The sequence below is a fragment of the Scyliorhinus torazame genome, chromosome 8 (assembly GCF_047496885.1).
Source record: "Scyliorhinus torazame isolate Kashiwa2021f chromosome 8, sScyTor2.1, whole genome shotgun sequence".
NCBI lineage: Eukaryota > Metazoa > Chordata > Chondrichthyes > Carcharhiniformes > Scyliorhinidae > Scyliorhinus > Scyliorhinus torazame.
The window spans coordinates 179,500,558-179,524,962 of NC_092714.1; the positions used below are offsets into that span (position 1 = coordinate 179,500,558).

The following is a 24,405-nucleotide window of genomic DNA, read 5'->3' on the forward strand; positions in this document are numbered from 1 at the left end:
CAGGCGGGGTTGTGAAGAGTGGTTCTTACTGCCTGCACGTCTGCGGCGGCTTGGTTTTCCTCAGGGGTTCTAGCTGCTGAATTACCGTCAGCCGCTTGTTCCCAAACGCGGGACAATCTCTTGACCACCCACTTCTCATTATGAGCCTCCTCCGAGGGGTCATAATTGCTACAGGCATTCTGTCCTGTTTCCGTGGCATGGAAGATAAGGGTGCGGGTCCATTTGGCCATATTGTCTGGGGACAAATGGGCACGATCTACGTTGCCGAAAACGGCTTCAAAATGAATCCACAAGCGTCCTGCGAACGCTGCGGGGTGTTCAGACTTTTTCTGTCTGCATTTATTCAGACCGTCTACGGGGTCGCCCCGGTTGTACCCGATCGCATCCAGGATCGCGGTATGCATTTCTGCAAGGGTGCCTCCTCCTACATTCTGTGGGTCGGGAAGGGCTGCTGCGACCGATGGGTCTAAGGACCGTGAGCTTTACCTGCTCTTTCTCATCCAGGCTGTACATGGTCGCCTGGTGTTTGACGGTGGCAAAGAAATGGTGTGGGTCTGAAGCTGGGAGGAACGGTGTGATTTTGGCACACGCGTCCCGTAATTGGGTCACTGTGAGGGGGGTGGAATATAAGACTTCCGCCTCGTCTGCTGTGGCGGTGCGGTGGGCTGTTACAGGGTTCATGGGAGCCTGTATTATCTGTTGTGTGGGGGGTGGGGGTGCTTTCCTCCTTTGGGGTTTTCCCTGCGCACATGCTCCCTGAACATATCTCTGCGCTGTCTCCTGCAATTCTTCCCAATCAGGGCCGTCTTCCTGTTCTAAACTTTCCCCAAAGGTTTCTTGAAATCCCTTTTGGACATAAAGCAGTGCTTTCAAGTCTGCAATCTGCTTTCGGCACTTTGCATGGTCTAAAGTACTCTGCCTTTGTTCCGTGATTGTGGCGTGGAGCGCTCTCAAGGCTGCCTTGAGATCACTGCATCGTTTCTGGAGCGTCTCTAACTGGTTTTCTGTTTCTTTCTTTACCAGGACTGCACGCTGCAGGTCCTGATAAGCCTTTTCATATTGTGACTGGAAACTACTCGAGTGCGCCAGACAAGATTGGTGACCCCGTTTGGCGTCAGCCACCTCTTCGTCCTTTGCTGCTAATTTCCCTTTTAACTCCAGGTTCTCTTTCTCAATTTCGCATACATCGATTTTACTCATCCGATGTTTGCCTTCCATTTCCTTGCGGAGCGTCCTGACGACCTCCTCTGTGGCTCGCAATTGTGCCAGACAGGACACAATTGCCATCGGCTTACGCGCTTTTGCTAAACTCTTTCTGTGAATCTCACTCAGGTTCTCCCACCAAGTATGCCCTATACTTCCAGGACCTGAGTCATCGTTATTGCAGAAATCCTTCCACACGGGCCATCCTTTGCCCTGCAGAACTTTGCGGATTTCCACTTCCCAAACGGGACACTGTCCTGCTCCTACGCTGCTGACTGGTGCGACAGCAAAATCTTCGGGGTTCATGAGGCGCTGCATCGCTTGCATTGCCTGCATGGCTCTCTCTTATCTGCTCGTTACGTTCGAATTTGGAACAGGGGGCTAAGGTGGTGTGGTAGATACGGGTACGGCTTGCGCTAATTTCCGAAATACCAACTGCCGACAGTTTTGACGCAACAAAAAATCTATCAGTTTTGCCTTATAACCCCGTTAGTTACGCATGCATATACACACTTCCGAATTGTGAATTATTAACCAGATCCGCTTGAACACCTGTGTTTTTTTTTTTGTTTCCGATTGGATTCTAATTCAAAATGTTGGGGTTCTCCCGGAGTGGTTTTCCACTTCTATGTCGGGTCCCGTCAGGATGTCGCCAATTATGTTGCTCTTTTTAACCTTAGTCTATTTGCACTGTTTAGGTTACCTTTGCTCATGAGTCGCCAGGTATCTTTATGATACCGCCACGTGGTTCAAGTTTAGGTTATGATTTATAACACAGCACACCGCTTAGTAAGGATTAAAACAACGGTCACTTATTATATACAACAAGCAATATTAATACCCTAATACTACTTTCTATATAATAAACCTATCACTGGCCAATACTTGACTTAGGAAGAGCCCACCAGGTCAGGGAAACGAATGGCTTGTCCAATCAAATCTGGCCCGCGGGATTCAAAAGGCTGCTACAGGTCGGTGGCTAGGTGTCTCTGCCGGATAGCGATCGCTGGATTCAAACTTACTATACACGGTGGCTGGTCTTGCGAAGGTCTCGAGCAGGCGAAGATGAGAGAGAGAGATCTGAACTTGGACCTTCACTTTTATAGGGCCTAGGGGCTTCCCGCCTCCCAGGGCGGCCCTTGACCCTGAGTCCCAAGTGATTGGATTCTGTCCCCAATCTCTGGGGTCGATGTGTCCAATGGTGAGGCGATTCCTCGATCGGGGGGTGGTCGCTCACCTGTCTTTGTTTCGGCCACTGCAGGCGCCGACAGGTCTGGCCCGGTATTCAATTGCTAATATGTTGCAATTGTTCCCGGGGATAGCCGATTTAACTGTGGATGTCTGAATAGATTGGCTGCAAACAGTCCTGAATGCAACTGTGAATACCTGGGTTGATGGGCTGTTGATAGCCCTGTGTATCGATCTGGGCTACCTTCCCAGAGCCGAATATGCAAACTGTCTGCAGCTGCCTGCTTGTGTCTTCTTGGCTGCTTTTCCCAGCAGACTTTCGGGTTAGCCGTTTTAAACTGGGTTTTGGCCAGATTAATCGGAACGCAGCCATTTTACATGGCTACAGCACCAACACCGGTTCGACGAAAATGATCAGGAGATCCAGGATCTCCTTGACCACGAACCCAAGGCGTTCCTAAACGGCAGCTCCACCAAAACTCGAGTGAGAGGAAACGCGCCTACAGGCAACTGAAGGCTGAGGTGCAACAAAGAACTCTCAACCTAAAGAACAGATGGTGGGTGGAAAGAGCACAGAAAGACTCAGCAACTCGCCGACAGCCACAATGTGCACGGCTTCTTTGACGCAATCAAAACCATTCTCGTAACCAGGGACCCACCCCACTGAGAGAGAAAAACGGAGAAACGCTCATCAGAGATAGAGAGGCAGTCAAAACCTGCTGGAGAGAGTGCTTCGAGGATCTCCTCAACCAAGGTACAACGTTCGATGCAAATGCCCTCGACACCATCCCGCAATACGTTTCCAGTCACCATCTCAGCGCAGCCCCAGCTCACTGAGGTTGAAAAAACCATCCAACCGCTGAAGAACAACAAGGCCTCTGGCACAGATGGAATCCCCGCAGAAGTATTAAAATGCTGCGGAGAGGCACTCTTGACAAGAATTCCCAATCTAATTACCTTTGCCTGGAAGGAAGAGAGCACACTGGACGATGTCCGAGACGCCTTAATTGTGACCATCTTCAAGAAAGGGGACCTGTCCGACTGTGGAAATTAGAGGGATTTCCTTGCTCTCCATGGGAAGGTCATTGTGAGAATCCTCCTCAACTGCCTCCTCCCAGTGGCTGAAGAGCTCCTCCCGGATTCTCAGTGTGACTTCCCTCATCAAGTGGCTCAATGGACATGATCTTCAGTACGAGTCAAATCCAGGAAAAGTGCAGGGAGCAGTATCAACCCCTGTACGTTGTCTTCTTCGATCTCGCAAAGGCCTTCGACTCTGTCAACAGTAAGGGATTGTGGAACATCCTCCTCAAATTCAGTTGCCCGCAGAAATTCGTCACCATTCTCGGCCTGCCCCATGATGATATGCAAGCTGTGATCTTCACCAACGCAACCACCACAGACCCAATACGAGTGCAAACTGGAGTCAAATAGGGCTGCATCATAGCACCAACGCTTTCCTCCATCTTCCCCGCAGCAACACTCCACCCATCACCCTGAAGCTCCCGCTGGAGTGAAGCTAACCTACCGAACAAGTGGGAAACTGTTCAAACTTTGATGCTTCCAGGCCAGAACCAAGACCATCCAACATTGAGCTGCAGTACCCAAACCACACCTGTGTGTGAACACATTCAGAGATCAAGCTACAAACCATCGCCGATGCATTCACCGAGGTATATGAGAGAATGGGCCTCCAGTAACCCCCCCCTACCATCAAGATCCATGGTGAACCCTTGGACAATGTGGATCATTTCCCGTACCTCCGGAGTCTCCTCTTGTTGCGAGCAGACATTGACAGCAAAATCCAACATCGACTCCAATGCACCAATGCAGTCTTCAGACGTCTGAGGAACAATGTTCGAAGACTGAGACCTCCATCCCAGCACCAAGCTCATGGTCTACCGGGCAGCCGTGGCCCCCGCCCTCCTGTATGCATCAGAAACATGGACAATGTACAGCAGACACCTCCAGTCCTTGGAGAGGTATCACCATCGCTGCCTCTGCAAAATCCTGCAAATCCACTGGCAGGATTGGCATTCCAACGTGAGCATCCTCTTTCAGGCCAATATCCCCAGTATCGAGGCACTGGTCATGCTCTATCAGCTGCGATGGGTGGGCCAAATTGCCTGCATGCTCGAAACCAGACTTCCAAAACAAGTGCTCTACTCCGAGCTCCGTAATGGCAAGTAATCACTGGGAAGGCAGTGGAAACGCTACAAGGACACTGAAAGCCTCCATAAATAAATGCAACATCCCCACCAACAAGTGGTAATTGCTTGCCTTGGAATGCACAAACTGGAGAAAAAGCATTCGCGAAGGCACCAATCGCCTCGAGCATCTTGGGGTGGAACATGCATAGGCCAAGTGAAAACAGCAGAGGGAGAGGGCAGAATCCACAACTTCACACCCACCCACTTCATCAAACACCACCTGCCAAACCTGTGGCAGACTCTGTGGATCCAGAAATGGACTAATCAGCCACTGCAGAATCCACCTCCCCGGAGTGGAAGCAAATCATCCTCGATGCTGAGGGACTGCCCTAGAAGAAGAAGAGGTTGGGTGAATGGAACTTGTTGTGCGCCAGGACATGAGCTGTGAATCACTTCAAATTTACAAAGGGCAGTACATGGGACGCCATCTGGACATACATTGGAATAGTTCAGTTTAGAGATAGCAAAGGCATGAATGAAGGGTTCTGCAGATGAACTGAGATGGAATCTGACAATTTTAGAGGTAGGAAAAAGCGGTCTTGGTGCTGGCATGAATTGTTGGGCAGCACGGTAGCACAGTGGGTAGCTGTTGTTTCACAGCTCCAGGGTCCCATGTTCGATTCCTGGCTTGGGTCACTGTCTCTGTGGAGTCTGCACGTTCTCCCTGTTTCTGCGTGGGTTTCCTCCGGGTGCTCCGGTTTCCTCCCACAAGTCCCGAAAGACATGCTGTTAGGTAATTTGGATATTCTGAATTCTCCCACTGTGTACCTGAACTTGCGCTGGGATGTGGCAACTATGGGCTTTTCACAGTAACTTCATTGCAGTGTTAATGTAAGCCTACTTGCAACAATAAAGATTATTATTATTATTAAACTTCAATGGTAACTCGATAATAAGAACTAGGAAACCAGTCTTAAACAATTAAAACCCCAATTCCAACTGAAGTACTAAGGAACATTAACTTTCTCCGAATGTGTGGTTGGAAGCTCATTTAAATGTTACCGATAACATCAAGGTTTTGGTTCAGCCTCATGCAGTTAACCAGGATGTCGTCAGTAGGTAGGGGTCAGATTGACGCAGTAATAGCTTTGGTCTTGCTTGTCAATTGTGTCTCAGTCGGTAGCATTCTTGCCTCCCAAGTCAGAAGATTTGGGGGTCAGGTCCCTCCTCAGGACTTGAGCAAGAAAATATAGGCTGACACTTCAGTGCAAAAATAAAAACAATGTACTGGAAAATACTGGAAAAATTCAGCCAGTGTGGCAGCACCCGAGTTTAAAAAAATGTATTTATTTATGTTTTTTTATTTTTTTTGTTTTATAAATTTAGAGTATCCAATTATTATTTTTTTCCAAATAAGGGGCAATTTAGCACGGCCAATCCACCTACGCTGCACATCTTTGGCTGTAGGTGCGAACCCACGCAGACACTGGGAGAATGTGCAAACTCCATACGGACAGTGACCCAGGGCCGGGAATCGAACCCGGGTCCTCAGCGCCGCAGTCCCAGTGCTAACCACTGAGCCACCACGCCGTATTGGCAGCACCTGAGTTAACCATTCCAGTCTGAAGACCAGTTATATCAGACTCGAAATGTTGGCTCTGTTACTCCCTCCTCAGTTGCTGGGTTTGTCCAGAAATTCCTGTTTTCATTTCTGGGGCTGGATTCTCCATCGCCGGTAGTGGAGCTCCCGATGTGGCAGAGAATCCAGCGTGGGACAAAAGAATTGGATTGGCGCCTGTGTTCCGATGCTCCGGTCCCCTGCAGGCATTGGGATCGTAGTTCGTGGGAGCCAGTGGGAGGATGGAAATGGGTCATCAAAGGACCAGGCACCATATTCCCCCGGCCCCTATGATTCTCCGGTCCTCTGGGCTGGGAATCGTATGGACGAGAATTGGTGCAGGTCTTGACAAATCTGGCCTTGACGCGGTGGACTTCATAGTGGGCCAAGAGGATAACTCTTAGTTGCCCCCCAAAGTCCCACCGGAGGGCCACCCTCCTCCCAATAATGCAAGACCTGCCCACTGCCCGCCCCCCCCCCCCCCCCCCCCCCGAAATAAGAGAGCCCCTGTCTGGAAGTTAGAGCATGGTCCAGACAGAGGCAGTGAAAGAATTTGCTGTTTCAAAACAGCTGTGCAATACACCTGCTGGCTCAGGCAGAGGAAGCAGCACTTGTAAATTCCTGGAAAGGGAAAACCAATCGGTTGCTTTTAAACCCCCTCAGAGGGGGGGGGAGCGTCTTCTTGTGGGAGTCTCTCAAATTTGGGGGTCTCTGGTGGGGTCTCTGTCATTGAGGGGCCTATCACAAGAGGTGGGGTGGGGGAGGGGGCTCTGATGAGGGTGGGGGGGGGGGGGGGGGGTGCTGAATTGCGTTGAAGGGGGCCCAGCCGCTGGATCTCATTGGTCCGCCCACTCAAAATGGCGGCCGATAGCAGGATTCCTAGGGAATCCCTCGCCATACATAGATTTGCATGGCTAAGGATTGTGACTTGCTTCTTGATTTGCGAGTGCAAATCAGGTGCGATTCAGCTCGGCGGGAGAACATAGGGCGCAATTCAGTGGTCGCAGTGCGCTCGATCGAGAGCAGAATGCAGCCAGTAGATGCCGGGTGAAGCTTCCCGTGGGCCTCCCTGCAGCCTTCGCGCCTCGCGGGATATACCCACGTCCCGTGAGGCTTTGGAATCTGAATTCCGCCAAAACGGGATGGGATCAAACGGGGCTTGCTAAAGTAGGTCTTAAACCTACTGAAGGCCCCCGTAGTGCTGGAATCTTGCAAGAGTCAACTAGAGAAGAGGAACCAATGTAGTCCACTTTCTCGGAGACCAAACTAGCAGAGACTTGGAACAGAAGGTGCCAGTCATCTGCATGGCCTCTAGTCAGGCAGTTACCTGTAGCAGCGGGGAGGCTTAAAAGGGGGAGAGGAGAATGCAACAATTGAATAAATTCCTGGGGTATTATGTGTTAAGACATTTTATTGATTTTTAAATTGAGAATTCATTGTACAGAAGAGTCATTTCCCATGCCAACTCTTGTCCACAGACTCGAGCAGCCCGGCAGCTTTTGGAGAGGATCCAGTCTTCCGGCCTGGACTCTCGGCTTGACGCGTTGAAGGAACTGGCTAAACTCTCCGCTGACGCCACCTTCGCCACCGAGTTTATCAACATGGAAGGCATTTTCATCCTTACACTACTGGTGGAAAGTGGAACGAAGTTAGTGTTCTAAATTTCAATAAATGTATATTTTCATTCTTCGATTGATTGCGAAGTTCAATATTTCAACTTCTGTTACGTGGAGAAGCTGTGATTGTTCTTGGAGCAGCGAAGGTTAAGGAGAGATTCAATAGAAGGGATTTAATAGAGTAAATAAGGCAGAACTGTTTCCATAGAGGAGGATTAATAACTACAGAATGCAGATTTAAGATGATTGACAAAAGAAGCAACGTGCAGATGAGGATTTTGTTAATGTCACAAATTATGATCTCAAAGGCACTGACTGAAAGGAAACACATTCAGCAGTAGTTTCCAAAAGAGAATTGGATAATATTTGAAGGAAAGATTATGCAGAGCTATGGTGAAAGAGCAGGGAAGTGAGACTAACCAGAATAATTCTTGCAAACAGCTGTGGGATAATTGACATCCCTCTGTGCTGTATGATTCTACAATGTAAAATGGGTTCAGAGACATCCTAAACACTTTGCAAACCCCATTTAACCCCTTCCGGCACCATTGCTTCAATGCCTGAAGGTTATCATTGGAAGTGTTGCCCTATCAGAACCCATCTAGTGGATAATCCTTGCTGCATGCTAAAGGTCAGCTTGGTGATGGAATCCTCAATTGCAGCCAAGCCAGCTTGCATCACCGTGTGCTATTGGGCAAGTGACTCACTCAGTAGTTCACGTTGTGGAAGTAAAGATGAGGGTAAAGTCACCATAGTCCCAGATGACCATAGGCTGCTTTTCCCTGTGAGGGGGAGAGCTGACTGGTGCTACCATACCTCGGGTAAGGGACAAGGTTGAGAAGGCAGGACCTTCATGAGTAACGTTGGGGAAGTAGCCACCATTTCACCGGTGGCCTTGACCGCTGGGTTGCAAGAGCTGATTTCCCTCCTTCAGCTGTTATCTGTGACTCGCCCTCTGTTCATGTTTGAACTCGTGAAGGCCATCCGAAGTGTGCGCCTCTGAGCTGATTCTGACATCCGAAGGAATGGTTGTTAGAGTGCTGAGGTGAGCTTCATGTTCCAAGATACTAGATTGTTCTTCCTCTACCTTGTCTTAAAAAGGAAACCAAGAAGCAGCACAGAATAAATACCTGGCCACTGTCATCAATGGCTCCCAGCGCAACTACCCACTCTGTAGTCTTTTTGGTGCCCACCCTCCTCCCACCCCAACGTACGATTACCAATTCATGGCCTCTCTGATAGCCTCCCTCATATTGGTTGGACAGCTGAATGCTACCATCAGTGCTTCCACTCAAAACTGTCCTCAGTATGTACTTTTTGGTGTGAAATCTTGCCAAGTGCAGGGAGGGTGGACCGTTAGATACAGTAAGGAAAACTGTGAGCCCTTTAACCAGTTGATGGTATTTGGGAGCAGAGAAAGATTTTTTTTGTTAGTTTTGTGTGCAATTGAGAGTAGGTGGTCAATAGAATTGCACGTTTCACCTTTCTGGCCTGTTCTAATACTTGTATATCCTCATTTATCCTCCTTTTGTGTTTCACTTCCAGCAACTTACTGGATAAATTCAGGTAAACCATGTTCTTGTGTGAAACTATTTAGACAATGGCTGACAGCTTCATCCTCATTGGATAACTATTTGTGCCAACATTGAATTGTGTCACATTGCTTTATAGGTAATTGACAGTCATATAGTACAGTGCAAGATCATTAACAGCCTTATCTTAACATTACTTATCTTGGCAAATCAAACCCCTTTCGCACATCATTTTGCAGCTTCATGATGAATGGACATCTACTCATTGCCCTATGACGACTTCCCATACCTACTGTTCAATTTCCTCTTCTGATTTATGGGGCCTGAACTTCCATAGAGTGGCAATCACAGTCGGAATGCCACTCTGCTCCTTTTTACCCTCTCTGGAATACAGTTGCACATTGCTCGCCCAGCCTCCCAACTTGAGCCGGGTGGGAAAATGCAATGGGGTTCCCAAGGCCTTCGGTTGAGTGCAAGCAGAGTGGGGGAAGTGAAGAATGAAGTAATGCCCTCTATTTTACGGCACTTGGTGAGGGGGTAGTGGTGCCGGGTTCAGGAAGGATTGATCGGGGTGCGGGTTAGACGGGGTGGACGAAGGAGGTTTTTCGATGGTTCCCATGGGTTCTGGGAGGAGGAGGTCAGGGGGAGGTCAGTACTGTAGTTACTCGAGAGTTAAACGTGGTTTTAATCGTTCTAACTTGTCCTGGGTAACTATTGTGCTCAGAGAGTTGGAACCATCCAATGTCAGATGTTTCCCGGTGCATGGTAATTGCCCAGCAGAGGTTTGCTTTTGCCATTCAGTCCTTGCTTGGGGGCCTCTGGGGAGACCCCAGCACATCTAGGGTTATTATTGGGTACAAACCATCACACCACCACCACCACCACCACCACACACACACACACACACACACACACACACACACCCCCCCCAGTGCATCTTGCTGCTCCTGCCACACTCTATCCACAATCATCTGGAAGGCACAATCAATAAAGTGGGCCTTTCGGGATCTCCTTGCCTCATTTGCAAACATTCAGATTATCTGCAGGAGCTGGCAGTTTAATGAGCTGAGCATTGCTTTCATTCCTACTCTGAAGGTTAGCTGGTGATTGGGCAGCAGTCACGGATACAGCTGAGTAGCTGCTCTGTTGTCTGCTGTAGCGCAGATTGCTAACATATAGATTCCTGAGAGCTCCCTCTTTAATTCTCCTTGATCACACACATTAAACACCTTGCTTTCACGGTCCCACATGTACTAGTGCTCCTTTGACACTTAATCTGAGTGGAGATACCTAATTATTGCCTTGGAGGGTTGATTGAATTGAATTGTTGAAATTGTTAAAACGATTCGATAGGGTAGATACTGTGTCTGCTGCTAAGGGAACGAAATTGGGAAACCCTTTTTTCCACAAAACGGCTAAAAGAAATCTGAAACACTCCCCTAGAATTTTGTGGATGTCAGCAGCTAGTTGGAGTTTTCTGGAGAGAGATTGATTGATTGATATATTTTGGATAAGGAAATGAAGGGATATTGAGCAAAGATGGGCAAGTGGAGTTGAGCTACAAATCAATTGTGACCTAACTGAATGGCAGAGCAGGTTTGAGAGGCTCAATAGCCCTACACCTGTTTCTCATTTTCTTATTGACCGTTGATCTGCAAGTGCGAACAAGCAATTTAACCTTGGAGGGGTTCTCTGCACAGAATCTAATCTCACCCCCATCTGTGCCAGGGGTAAGGGGTATCGCCCGATTGCACTCAGGACTGAGAACTGGTCTGAATCCCTCTTCCCTAACCCATGGTGTTGACGACTACCTGATTGTTCATATTCCTAACCTGACTGCGATCAGCTTACTCGGCCCAGTTCAGTTCAGGCCTCTCTCCTGGTACCTTCCCTGTATGACTGGCTCATTAACCCAACTGGTGATAGATACATTTACAGACCAGGTATTCAGGATTGCCCTATATATTTGGAAAAGCCATCCAACTCACGCAATTATTGATGCTCCCGTTGTTCACGGCAGTGCGTGCCCGAGACTGCAATCGATCGGCTGGCTTTCTGTGTGGTGACCTTTTGAACCGCATGTTTTCCCACAGTTTTGGTGAGATGCTGGCCTTCACGCTGACTGCCTTCCTGGAACTGATGGATCACGGGATCGTCTCCTGGGATATGATTTCCACTGCCTTCATCAAACAGGTCAGGAGAGAGAGCGTTACTAACAAGCTGATTACTTGGTAGTTCCCAAACATTACCTGGTCAGTTGTTTTGGGTGCCTCGTTATATGCAAATTAGTCGCTATTTTTAAAAATATATCAATTTTTACGGGATGTGGGCTTCGCTGGCTAGGCCCTGTTTGCCCAGGTCTCTTTGCCCCGTGCTTCCTTCTGAACGAAACGGACAGATGATTCCTCGGTATCTATCTGCAATCTGTTAACAATGGAGTGGGTCACTCTTAGTCACTCTTTTATTGTTAGGAGGAAAGACTTGCATTTCCATAGTACCTTTCACAACCTCTGGTTGTCCCAAAGAATCCTCCAGCCAATCCAATACTTTTGAAGCACAATCACTATTACAATGTGGAATGAGTGCAGCTCCAACAACACTCGAGAAGCTCAACACCATCTAGGACAAAGCAGCCCGCTTGATTGGCACCCCATCCACAAACATTCACTCCCTCCACCAGCGACGCACATCTGCAAGAGCACAGCAGGAACTCACCAAGATTCCCTAGGCAGCACCTTCCAAAACCACCTTCACTACTGTTATGGGCCAGGGTTTAGAAAACTCCAAAGTATATCATGGAGTTCACCTGACCTACAACTGTTTATCAATTTTGGTTACGATGAGCACAGCGGCCTGCCTTTCAGGTGTTATACACCAGAGACCTTAAGCACTTTTAATGAAAAACAAGCTTTATTCTACGAATTTAGTTACGATTTTTATAAACACACACAGTAAGCATTTGTATCAACTACAACATAAATACCCCACACAGCTATATTAATCTATGTATAACCCTTAATAAATTCCCCCCTTTAACTGTTCCAATTTAATAACAAGATCCCATAAACCAGAAACCCTTTTTCAAAGGTGTGGCCCAGCACACGGCACTCTTACAATCTTTAAGACGTGGTATGGATACTCTTTTTTTTTTTTTTTCCTTTCCAAAACAGTTATCTCTTTTAAGTTATCAAGTAATCTGGAAACAGCTTTTAAACTAAAGATGGAGAGACACTTCTTTCCAACCTGTGCAATACAAAACCAGGTCAAACTAAAAGCGAAAATAAAACTGAGCCTCAGCCAGCTCCCAACTCAAAAGCAAAAGTAAAAAACTCAGAGCCACAACCCAGCTCCAATTACATCACTGAAGCCATGTGATAAGACAAAAACATTTCTTAAAGGGACACTCCCATGACAGTACGGATAAAAGCAGCAGATACCTGGGGACCCCACCACCTGGAGGTTTCCCTCTAAGTCACTCACCATCCTGACTTGTAAATATATCACCGTCCCTTCACTGTCGCTGGGTCAAAATCCTGGAATTCCTTCCTTAACAGCACTGTGGGTGTACCTACAGCTCATGGACTGCGGTTCAATAAAGCACTTCACCGTCACCTTCTCAAGTGCAATTTGGGATGGGCAACAAATGCTGGCCTAGCCAGCGAAGCCCACATCCCGTAAAAATTTATATATTTTTTTTAAATAGCGACTAATTTTCATATAACGAGCACCCAAAACAACTGACCAGGTAATGTTTGTGCTGTTGGTTGAGACATAAAACATTGACCAGGATAATGGGGAGAACTCTTCATCTCTTATTTGAATAGCTTTTCCTCCAATGCTGTGCTTTGAATATGTGTGCATGTCTCTGGAGTAGGGCTCCAGACTTCTGACTCCAGGGTTTGTTTCTGTCACAATTTGTTTAAAATCCTGGCGGCAGGGTAGAAATCTCTCAGCAGCCGGGGGTGTGGCGGTGGTTAGCACTGCTGCCTCTCGGCACTGATGACCCGGGTTTGATCCCGGCCCCAGGTCACTGGCCGTGTGGAGTTTGCACATTCTCTCCATGACTGCATGGGTCTCACCCTCGCAACTCAAAGATGTGCAGGGGAGGTAGATTGGCCACGCTAAATTGCCATTTAATTGAGAAAAAAAGAATTGGTACTCTAAAATTTTTTTTAAAAAGAAATCTTTCAGCAGTTCCTGTGCCAGTGGCATCGTGGAGTATTGGGGATTTCGTTATTACTCCCTATTGCATGATGCAGCCAAGACTTCCCGCTCTCCCTCAATTCTTTTCACTGGATCCGAGTGATTTCTCACCTTGCTCATCGTCTCTACCTCTGCCTTCCCTTTATCTGACAATCTGCTAGATTTTGAAACCTAAACCTTCATGTTGCTACCCACTTTAATCTTGCCCCCTCTCCTACTTTAATTTCAGTCAAGGTAAAATTATCCTCTTGGAACCATGGCCCTTCATTTAGGTGTCTTGCGTAAATGAACTATCGCCTCTTTTGTAATCACAGGTCATCAATAATAAGCACATCAGGAATAGGAGCAGGAGTAGACCAGATGGCCTGTCGCGTCTTCCCCACCATTCAATACTGTCATGGCTGATCTTTGACTTCAACTCCACTTTCCCACTGCTCCCCAATATCCCTTGATTTCCTGAGGGATCGAAAATCTCAACTTTAAATATATTCAACGATGGGGCTTCCACAACCCTGAGTGAAGAAATCTCTCCTTACCTAAATGATTGGCTCCTTAACCTGTAACTGTACTCCTGTTTTTTAGATTCCCCAGCCAGGGGAAACAACCTCTCAGTCAATCTGCTTCACGATCTTGTATGTCTCGATAAGATCTCCGCTCATTCTTTTAAACTCCCAAAGATATAGATCCAATTTGCTCATCCCCTCATCATAGGAATATTAAAGGCAGCATGGTGGCGCAGTGGGTAGCACTGCTGCCTCACGGCACTGAGGACACCGGTTTGATCCTGGCCCGGGTCACAGTCCGTGTGGAGTTTGCACATTCTCCCCGTATCTGCGAGAATCTCACCCCCACAGCCCAAAGATGTGCAGGGTAGGTAGGATTGGCCATGCTAAATTGCCCCTTACTTGGGGGGGGGGGGGGGGGGGGGAAGAAGAATTAGGTACTCTAAATTTATAAAAAATAAAAATGTACAACTGTAGCAAGCCATTTTTATCCTTGTACGCCAACCCCCTTTGCAATAAGAGGCCAACATGTCATTTGCCTTCCTAATTTCTTGCTGTGTCTGCATGCCAACTTTGTGTTCTTTGCACGAGTGCACCCAAGTCCCTCTAAACATCAACATTTATAAGTTTCAAAAATATTCTGCTTTCCAACTTTTGTGACCAAAGTGAATAACCCCACACTTCCCTACATTATACTACATCCGCCACCTTGTTGCCCATTCATTTAATATGCCAGTGTTGCTTTGCAGCTTTTTTGCCTCCTCCTCACAGTTTACATTCCCACCTAGCTTTGTATCGTCAGCAGATTTAGATACATTACCCTCTAATTCTTTGTCTAAGTCATTAATAGCTGAGGCCCCAGCACTTATTCTCGCAGTACTCCACAACTCACAGCTTGCTACAAACTGGTGCCAAAGCATCAGCTGGCAATATGGAAAGTCTATGCAAATTGTACCATTTAGTGAAAAGGCACAAGACTGATTGCTTTTCTCATTAAGATGACTAGAATTGAATTAAGGTTGTGAAGGGCAGGGTTTGGAGTGAAGGTATTTATCTTGCCAATCTTATTCCTCTCCTCCCTTGTCTTCCTCCTTTCCCAAGGGTCTCCAGCACCTAGAATGAGGAGTTGATGAAGATAGTGGGGGAGGGGTCTCTCAACATTGGTGTCAAAGCAGCAAAATGCCTAAGGCCTTTTCCTCAGACATTGCCTCTACATGCATTATCCATGTCGCATTGGGAAACAGCTTTTCCTAACCCTGTTCCAATTCTCCTTCCCTCCCTACAAACCAACCTGCCCATGCCGAGCTGGATGGTGCAGTGGGCTAAGCAACTATCCATATTTTTATACGTAGCTTTTGCAGCTCTCTATGCTGAGCATGGATTTCTGAAATTAAAGGTTCATTCCCCTGTATTCCAAACCATGATGAGCACAATTATTTTAATTTAATTTTTCTGTAAAGTGAGCATAAACTAGCTGTAAGCCCCTCCAGTGGAACTATTACAGATAATAGTTTTTTAAATAAATGATATAAATAATCTTTTTATTGCCACAAGTAAGCTTACATTAACACTGCAAGGAAGTTACTGTGAAAAGCCCCGAGTCGCCACATTCCGGCGCTTGTTCGGGTACACTGAGGGCGAATTGAGAATTCTCAGCCGGTACGGGAATTGAACACACGCTGCTGGCCTTGCTCTGCATCACAAACCAGCTGTCTAGCCCACTGAGCTAAACCAGCAGTGGAAAAAAGAACCTTCATTAATATAGTATCTTTCATGACCACGGGAGTTTTACATCCAATAGAGTCGTTTTGGAGTGACTGTTACAATTTAAGAAACAGGGCAGCAGGACACCCAAGGATAACTCCCCTTATTCAAAATAGTGCTGTGAGGTTATTTACACCCATTGAAGAGGGCAAAACGGCCTTGGTTTAATTTCTCATGGAAAGACTGCAGTTTTGACAGTGCAGCACTCCCTCAGTACTGCACGGGAGTATGAACCTAGATTTTTTTGTGCTTTGATGCCAGAGTGGATCTTGAACCAACAACCTTCTGACTAAGTCGAGAGTTGTGGCTGACATTATGGCCCAAAGCATTCTACCTCCTCTCTGTTTGGTGGGGTGGAGGGGAGGTACCCTAAAGATGCACTGGGGAATCCATCTCCAAAATTAAATCACTATCTTCAGATGGTTCTGCCGCTGTTACGCTAATAGATTCTCTGAACAAGAAGAACTGAAAGTACCTCTAACTTCAGCGTAACTATTATAAATACCCAGGCCGGTCCCACCACAGGATTAACCCACAACCTGGTTAGAACCCTGACCCAATCAGACCCCTGAACTGCTGGACTCTCATACCCACCCATCCACTTACCATCTCCCTGACTTGTTCTTTTCAATGGGATCTTTAAACTCAATCTGCTTTACAGGAGCTAGTGCTGTAAACAAAAAGGGGGGGCCTTCGCTCCGAGTTCTTTTAGACACTGACGCTGGACCAGGGGATACGCTCCGCTGCTTGCATTTCATGCAGCCTGAGTCAGGAATATCGTGGTGAGGCAGGCACGGATGAAATTTGGCACGGCTAAGTGGGTATGAAATGGCAGTCTGACATATGGCCCTATGTTTGCATTTCCCAAAGTGGAGGCTTTACATTCTGAGGCCGATTAAAGTCTGAGATCTGGATGGCAAGCAGAGGCTCCAGGAGGTGTTGAGGATGATGAGCGAGGCAAGACCGAGGGGAGGGAAGGTGGACCCTGACAAAGCTGTATAAAACGCTCACCAACAAGGGGGTCATAGGGATGCCACATCGTTTACTGGAAGGGAATGCAAGCAGGCTCTAGATGGGGTGGATAGAGGCCCAATTGGGGCAAGGGTGCCTCACAGGTGATAGGCTCAGGGAGGGTGAGAATGTCCACCACCACAACCACCACAACAGCTGGATCCAGAACGTCTGTAGGGATGGTTGCTGGAAGATCAGGGCTACCCACTTAGTGGTTGATGACTCCGCTACTCCCTCAAACTTGTGCTCACACTCAGACACTGCTCAGAGCTGTGCACGCTCTCTCGTAGATCAGATTGGAGGACTTCTGAAAATGTGATTCAGATGCCTGGACCGCTCGGGTGACTCTCTGCAAGAGCGGGTCTCCCACATGATCACAGTTTGCTGTGCCCTTCGCAATCTGGTTATACAAAGAGGTGCGCCCTCCCCAGGAGGACCAGAGGATGGGGTGTGAGCAGTCTGACCAATGGGATGGTGATGATCTGAGAGAATGAGTGTTGATATGTGTCCCCTACTAATGGATGCCTGTGATCTGTGAAGAGAGTCGCCCTTTCAGTACATGATGCCATGATGAGAGTTTGATAGTGGAGGGAGCTGAGAGAGAACTTACCCTGGCACTTCCTGCACTGTTTGCTACTTCTGGCAGAGTTACCAGTCATGCTGACCTCCTAGACAATTTCATCCCAGGCCAGAGAGGTGAGGTTGGTGTGCATCCTGGCGACGTTCCTTGGGTAAAGGACAAGCCTCTGTGCCAAGATTCCTCAAATCAAGAACTCGAGGGCATGGTGGTTGAATCAGGGCACAGACTTGTTGAGCATGCTAACCCTTTGCCTGCATGGTCTTGTGAAGACGGGTGGGCTGGAGAGAGTGATGTGAGTGCTGGGCTGGCTGTTCACATGAGGCGCCTGGGCCTTCGAACCTGCTAACTGACGGTCGGTGGACGAATCGGCTCCTGACCCGCCCAATGTTAGAGAAAGACGCTTGCATAATTAACGAGGCTGCAGGCACGGCATTGGGCGTGACTTCATGCCATTCCAACCAGCGGGTATGACGCCGGCAGAACTGCCTGCACCCCATTTAGAAAAGAAAATGGAGAATTCCGCCTCCTATATCTGACACTAAGGGTTATGTCACAGGTTAGCAAGACCATAAATAAAGAAAATCGAGCACTATGGGTGTGATCCACCGCTCGTGTTGCGGTCTCACCGAGCGCTGTGTGGTCTAACGCGGGTAGATGTCGGGAGAGGCCACCCGCGGGTTTCCCAGCAGCTTCACGCCTCGTCTGATTTACCCAAGTCCCCTGAGGCGTCGGCGTCCGAGTCGCACCCAAAAGGGACGTGACCAAACGGCACTTGCTGAAGTCTGTTTTAAACCGACTTCGGCAAGCATACCCGAGATCTACTGACCTCCCCAGTGAGGCCGCACCAGGCGCCGTTCAGCACAAGTCCACACAAACTTGGACCAGGCGGAACAGCATCCGGGGGTCTCTCCGGCCATCGCAGACCTCTGGGTGGGTCAGTGTAGAGTGGTTCACTGGCCCTCCCCAGGATGTGGGCACCCTAGCACTGCCAAGTGCCTGGGTGGCACTGCCAAGGTTCAGGGGCTGAGGGGGCCAGGCCCATGAAAGGAGTGTGGAGGGGGCTATGAAGGGTGGGGGTGTACAGGGCATGTAAGTAGGGGTCTCTGGGAGGTTAGGGAGGTGACAGCTGGGAGTCCTGGAAGAGTGACCACTGAAGAGGGACCCCATAGGGTGTCCTCACGTGATGGGGGGTGTGTGGGATAATGCCCATGTGAGTGGGGGGGTGACATTGCCCATGTTGGGAGTGTGGGGGTTCCACAAGCCCACTTAGAGATCCGGGCACCCTTTCAAAATGGCGGCTTGATCTGAGTTCAGCTTCCCAGTGCTGAAAGAAATTCCAAGTGTGGGTTAAACCGGTGAGAAACTCCCCACGGCCCAACAAAGTGATTACGTTTCATTGGATAGCGGTGGAGAACTTGCCGGCGGGAAACTCCCTGAAAAACTTGCCACAAATGAATTTAGAAACTTTTCCACTGAATTCTGCCCTATGATTTATCCCTAGAGGGTTAGAATTGAAAAGAGGAAAAATTGAAAAGCTGATTCGAACCTTCGTTAGGCCACACATGGAGCAGTGTGCGCCGATCTGGTCGCCATATTATAAAAAGGATATACACACTGGAGAGGGTGCAAAGAAAGATACCAGCAGTGCCTGGGCATACATATCAGGAAAAGATTGCAGGCTGGGTTGCTTTTCCCTTTATAAAAAAAAAGGCTGAGAAGTGACCCAGGCTTTTAAAACGATGAAAGGTTCTGACCAAGTGGCTACAGAGAGAACCCTTCCTCTTGCAAGGCGGAGCATAACGCAAGGCCACCAATGTAAGACAGCCACGAAGAAATCCCATAGAGAATCCGAAGAAACCTCTTTATCCACAGAGTGGTGAGAATGTGGAACTCGTTACCAGAAGAAGTGGTTGAAGCATAGTATAGATGTATTTAAGGGTGTGCATGACGAATGTGACTCTGTACAAGAGCAAGACTGCAGCGATTGCAGCAACTTTTGAGGCGTCACCATGCTGAGCATCATGGGAAACACATTTGTCCGTGTCCCCCTTGTCAGACCCCAGATCCTGACTGAGCACATCAACCCTGGATCCCAGTGTGGTTTCAGACCTGGAAGATCCACAACTGGATTAATCTTCTCAGTCCAGCAGCTGCAAGAGCAAGGCTGTGAACAAAGGAGACCACAATACATCGACCTCACTGAGACATTTGACTAGGTGAGCAGAGGTGGTCTGTTTAAGCTGCTGGAGAAATTTGGCTGCCTGTCAAAAGCTGCTCAGTGTGGCTTCCCCTTTCCAGGACAACATGGTGGGTAATGTTAACTATGGTGGGGCAACATCTGAACCCTTTGAAATCTGTGGCACACTGGTTAGCACTGCTGCCTCACAGCACCAAGGACACGGGTTAATTTCTGGCCTTGAGTCTGCACGTTCTCCCCGTGTCTGTGTGGGTTTCTCCCGGGTGCTCCGGTTTCCTCCCACAGTCCAAAGATGTGCAGAGGAGTCTATCTCCTGAAATTCAACAATTCCTACTCACTGTGGAGGTCAAAGTCCGTTTTATTACAGTGTATATTATACCAGGTAAAACCAAACTTCGGTTTGCTCTCACTTGGCGCCTGCTTTTTTTTTTTTCTTTTGTAAACTTTAATTTGCACATTGTGCATTGAAATAATTATCTTGATCACTTCCAGTGACGGCGGGCGGGAGGCGGCCGCACAATGGAGGGCTCCCATTCGGCAACGGCATTTTCGGGGCTTTAAGCCTGGTCCCAGGGTCCACGGAGGCGGCAGAAGCAGGGAGAAGGCACGGAGGAGGCACAGTGAAGACACAGGAGGAAAAAAAGAACAAAGAAAAATGTCGAGGGTGAGCAAGAAAACGGCCGGAAAAAAAACAGCTGAAGGTCCGTCGGGGAGTGGAAAGGTCACCGCGGGGTCACCAAGGAAAATGGAGGCTGGAGCATCAGGGAAGGCCGCACTGCTTACAGCTGAAGAAATAACTAAGGTGATGGCTGCGGAATTTGAAAAGCAGTTGGCGCAGATTGCAAAATGCATGGAGACGGTGAGGAAGGAGATGAGGGAGGTTTTGAATGTGCTGGTGGAGGAGGCGATTTCCCCGGTGAGGACGGGGGTGGCGAGCGCAGTGGCGGAGGTGCGAGAGCAAGGGGAGGCGCTGAAGGAAGTGGAGGAGACGTTATTGCAGCACTGATCAACTTGCCTCGATGGGGAAAGAGATGCGGAAGGTGATGGATACTAACAAGGATCTGCGAGGAAAAATGGAAGACCTGGAAAACCGATCCAGGCGACAGAATTTGAGGATTGTGGGGCTGCCCGAAGGAGTTGAAGGACCGAAGCCGACTGAGTATTTTGCCGCGATGTTTGCAAAACTATTGGGGGAGGGGGAGGATCCCTCCCGATATGAACTGGATCGGGCTCATCGGTCGTGGAGGCCTGTACCAAAGGCGAGTGAGCCACCAAGGGCAGTAACTCTGTGCTTCCGTAGATACAGTGTGAAGGAGAAGGTCCTGAGCTGGGCCAAGCAGAAGCGGGTGGTGCAGTGGGCTGGAGCTGGTATATGTGTATACCAGGACCTTACGGTGGAGCTGGCAAGGAGGCGGGCTGCCTTCAACCGGGTGAAGAGGGCACTGTACATTAGCAAGGTGCGGTACGGCATTGTATATCCAGCGAAGCTGAGGGTGACTTACAAGCTCAGGGACTTTTGTTTTGGAACGGCGGAAGCAGCGGAGGAGTTTGCGAAAGCAGAAGGACTGTGGCAGAACTGACAAATTGAGGAATGGCCATGTGCCGATGTAACCTCACGACTGTATTTTCTTCTTTTTTGTTTCACTGCGCGCGGGTGTAGAGACTAAAGGAGCCAATGTGGTATATATTTGGACAAGGGAAAGGACGGGACTTTCACTCGAAATGAGGGTTCTTTGGGGTGTAGGTGGCTATGCGGGGTTTGTGTGCTAAAAGGGGATCTTTGGGCTTTCCTAGGGCCGGGCAAGTGGGAAAGGGACCCGGGCGGGGGCCTCCACGCTGGCCGGTTTAAGCCGGCCAGTGAACGGGAGTGAGGTGGGGGGGAAGGGCTGCGGCCATCGGAGCCTGGCAGAACAGGGTCCGAGTGGTCTAGCCGGGGTGGAAAGTTGGGGGGATGGAACCGAGGTTGGGAGGAGGAGTTTTACAAGAGGCAGTGGACGGGAGGAGCTGTAGACCGGGGGTGGGGGGAGAGCTGTGTAAGATTAAGGGTGACTACGGGTAATCCCTGATTCCTTTTTGTCATTTGTTTTTGTAAACATGTGGGCTGAGGTTTGGGGGTTGGTGGGTCGATGGGATCATTGTTATTATGGGGAGTGACATATTTGCTGATTATTGTTTATTGTTGATGGATGAAAATGTGAAAAAGGAGGAGAATTTAAAAAAAAAATTTTTTTAAGAAATAATTATCTTCAATAAGGTGGGAAAGAGAGCCTAGCTGGGGGGGGGGGGTTCCAGAGGGATAGTGCAGACTTGATGGGCTGAATGGCCTCCTTCTGCACTGTAGTAATTCTATGTTTCTTCAGAACGTACTTTCCTGCCTATCTTTGTCATCCACAACGTTAGCAACTATACATTTGATCCCTTTATCCAAACAAAGAGGATTGTGTTCTTTGGCATATTCTTCACTTTGCGGCTGTCATGTGCCTTCAGGTGACTTACAGAATGTGCCTACTTACATAAACTGAGGCAAAGCTGCTCAACCTCTCACTCGAGATCCAAGACAAAGGTGCACCAAGTCCTCAGTGTTGCTCGATGTTGATGATGCCACACCTCCATTCCATACAAATAAATCCATTCAGTGACAAATGGACACTGTCTCACACTTGTAAAGAGTTTGGTTTGACCATCGGTATCAGCAAGACAATTGCCATGGTCATGTGTTCCCATACCGCCATCTTTCAACACTGGCAATGTGACCCTGGAGGTTGTTCATATCCTTACATATCTAGGCTCCACGATCACCAGCAATCTGTCACTTGATGCTGAAATCAACGCATGCATTGCAGAAATTGCAGCTGTTTATGTCCGAGCTGAGTAAGTGTGTGTGGAACAGCAGCAACCTTACTGAGAACACCCGACTGCGAGACTCCCAAGCCTATGTCCGCGACGCACTCCTCTACAATGGTGAGACCTGGATAACATATCCCAGGCAGGAAGAAAGACTGAACAGTTTCTACCTTCACTGTCTCAGACATATCCTCAGCATCTCTTAGCTGGACAATGTCACCAACACGGGGTCTTGGAACATGCTAATTCCATCAGCATCGTTCACTGCTGTGGTGGCTCGGCCAGATTCATCAGATAGATGACAGCCGTTTTGCAAAGACCTTCTGGACTGTGAACCGGCCACTGCGTCACAATCACACTCTAATCTACCTGCAAGCAAGATCTGAAGGTGTCAGATTTTGGCACTGATAACTAGCAGACTGGCGCTGATGGCAGTTACCTCAGAAGGGGATGCGCTGACTGTTTGGGAAGAGCAGAAACAGAAAGCTCAGCTGGCAGACAAGAAAGCCTAGACGGGCCAGCGAATCATGCAGGCGTTCTTCCTCTGCTACAAATGTGGCAGAGACTGACATTCCAGAGTTGGTGTTCCTGAGCCACACCTGGCGATGCTTAACCCCAAGTTGCTGAGTTGAGCACCAGGGTGCAAACTATCAATTCACGAGTTGGAAGATGTCTACCACCAAGGGGACACTAGACAAACATGAGAGAGAAGCAAATACATGGTTACGATAGTTGATCTGGATGAGGAAGTGGGAAAAGACTGGCATGGAGCGTAAACACCAGCATGGACCTGTTGGATCAAATGATCTGTTTTCTGTGCTGTGGGTCCTACGCAATCATTTGTAATACTTCATTGGCTGTGAAGAGGCATCTTGGAGTCGTGGAAAGGTGCTTTTAAATGCAAGACCCTTTTTTTTCCCCCTTTTCTAAAAACCAGGAATACTTGAAAGTGACACCAGTGAAAGAATCCCCTGTCAACCTCAACTTTGCAGACTTCTTCTGGAATATTTCAATCTCTTTTTCTGTACTGACGCAAATATCACTTGAGCCTGGAAGTAATTCCAGACTTTATCCCGTGGGAAACTCCAGCGCTGGCTTCAGCCAAGAAATCCTTTCCCACAGCTCAGAAGCCTCTTGCAAGGACACTTGAGTGGCCCAAAGCCAGTGGGTTTAACTTTTTTTTTCACTTTGTCACACATCATTGCCCAGGAGCAGAAGCACTTAGGGACTGGAGGCATTCACTGCCTGTCAGAACAAACCTTCTGTTGAAATAAAAAGAGAATGCTGGAAAGTGGAGAAATAAAAACAAAAAAGGCTGGAATTGCAGCTCCAATTGTATTTGAAAAAGTAGGTTAATGTTTAAGGCCTACAGACCCTCTGTAAAAACTCATTCCAAAAGTTAAAACTGAGTAAAATATATGATCTAAGGCAAATGGCAGGTTAATTTTTGCAGAAGAGTGGAGATAGAGAACAAATTTTTTAATTTAAATCGTGCTCTATCACATTCACTTTTGGGTTAGGGAAATGAAGATCATTCTGGATTCCCAAGCCTAATAACTATCCATTTGTTTTGGGAGAGGGGGAGGTGCATATCGGCGTGTGTGATTTTTCTTTTTGGGAGATCTGATTTTGTTGCGTCTCCTCCCACACATTTACATATCTTACAGCCATCAGTCCCATGGTGCTGGAATTGCAGCGAATCACACACCAGCTGTTTGTTCTTCACTAATTTTAGTCCCACTTTGCTGCTTGCCCCCTGTATGTTTCTTTCTCAATCAAATTCTCTTTTAAAAGGCCAGTGGAGAGCCACAGACCGGGAGAAACCTCGGGGATAAAATGGGAACTCTAAGCTCTCTGCTGTATATGTGTGTGTTTTTTCCTTTTTTTGTCTCTATCCCGTTCCCTCTCTTTTCAGTCTGTTTTTTCACTCTAATCCTCCTCACTTTAGCACTTATACTCCCTTTCTCTCCTCTCTCTTTCACTCTAAATCTCGCCTTGC

General features: G+C 48.1%; 1 protein-coding gene across 5 annotated transcripts in view; it reads left to right on the forward strand.

Annotated features, from left to right (window-relative positions):
• LOC140428279 (engulfment and cell motility protein 2) overlaps positions 1-24,405 on the forward strand; it is a 292,926-nt gene that overhangs the window by 155,839 nt on the left and 112,682 nt on the right. For 3 of the 5 annotated variants that reach the window (XM_072514575.1, XM_072514578.1, XM_072514576.1), the window contains exons 6-8: positions 7,635-7,804; positions 9,318-9,338; positions 11,398-11,497. In XM_072514575.1, coding sequence (XP_072370676.1) covers positions 7,635-7,804; positions 9,318-9,338; positions 11,398-11,497 — 291 coding nt within the window. The remainder of the gene's footprint in view (positions 1-7,634; positions 7,805-9,317; positions 9,339-11,397; positions 11,498-24,405) is intronic. The other 2 variants (XM_072514577.1, XM_072514579.1) reach the window with 1 other exon arrangement.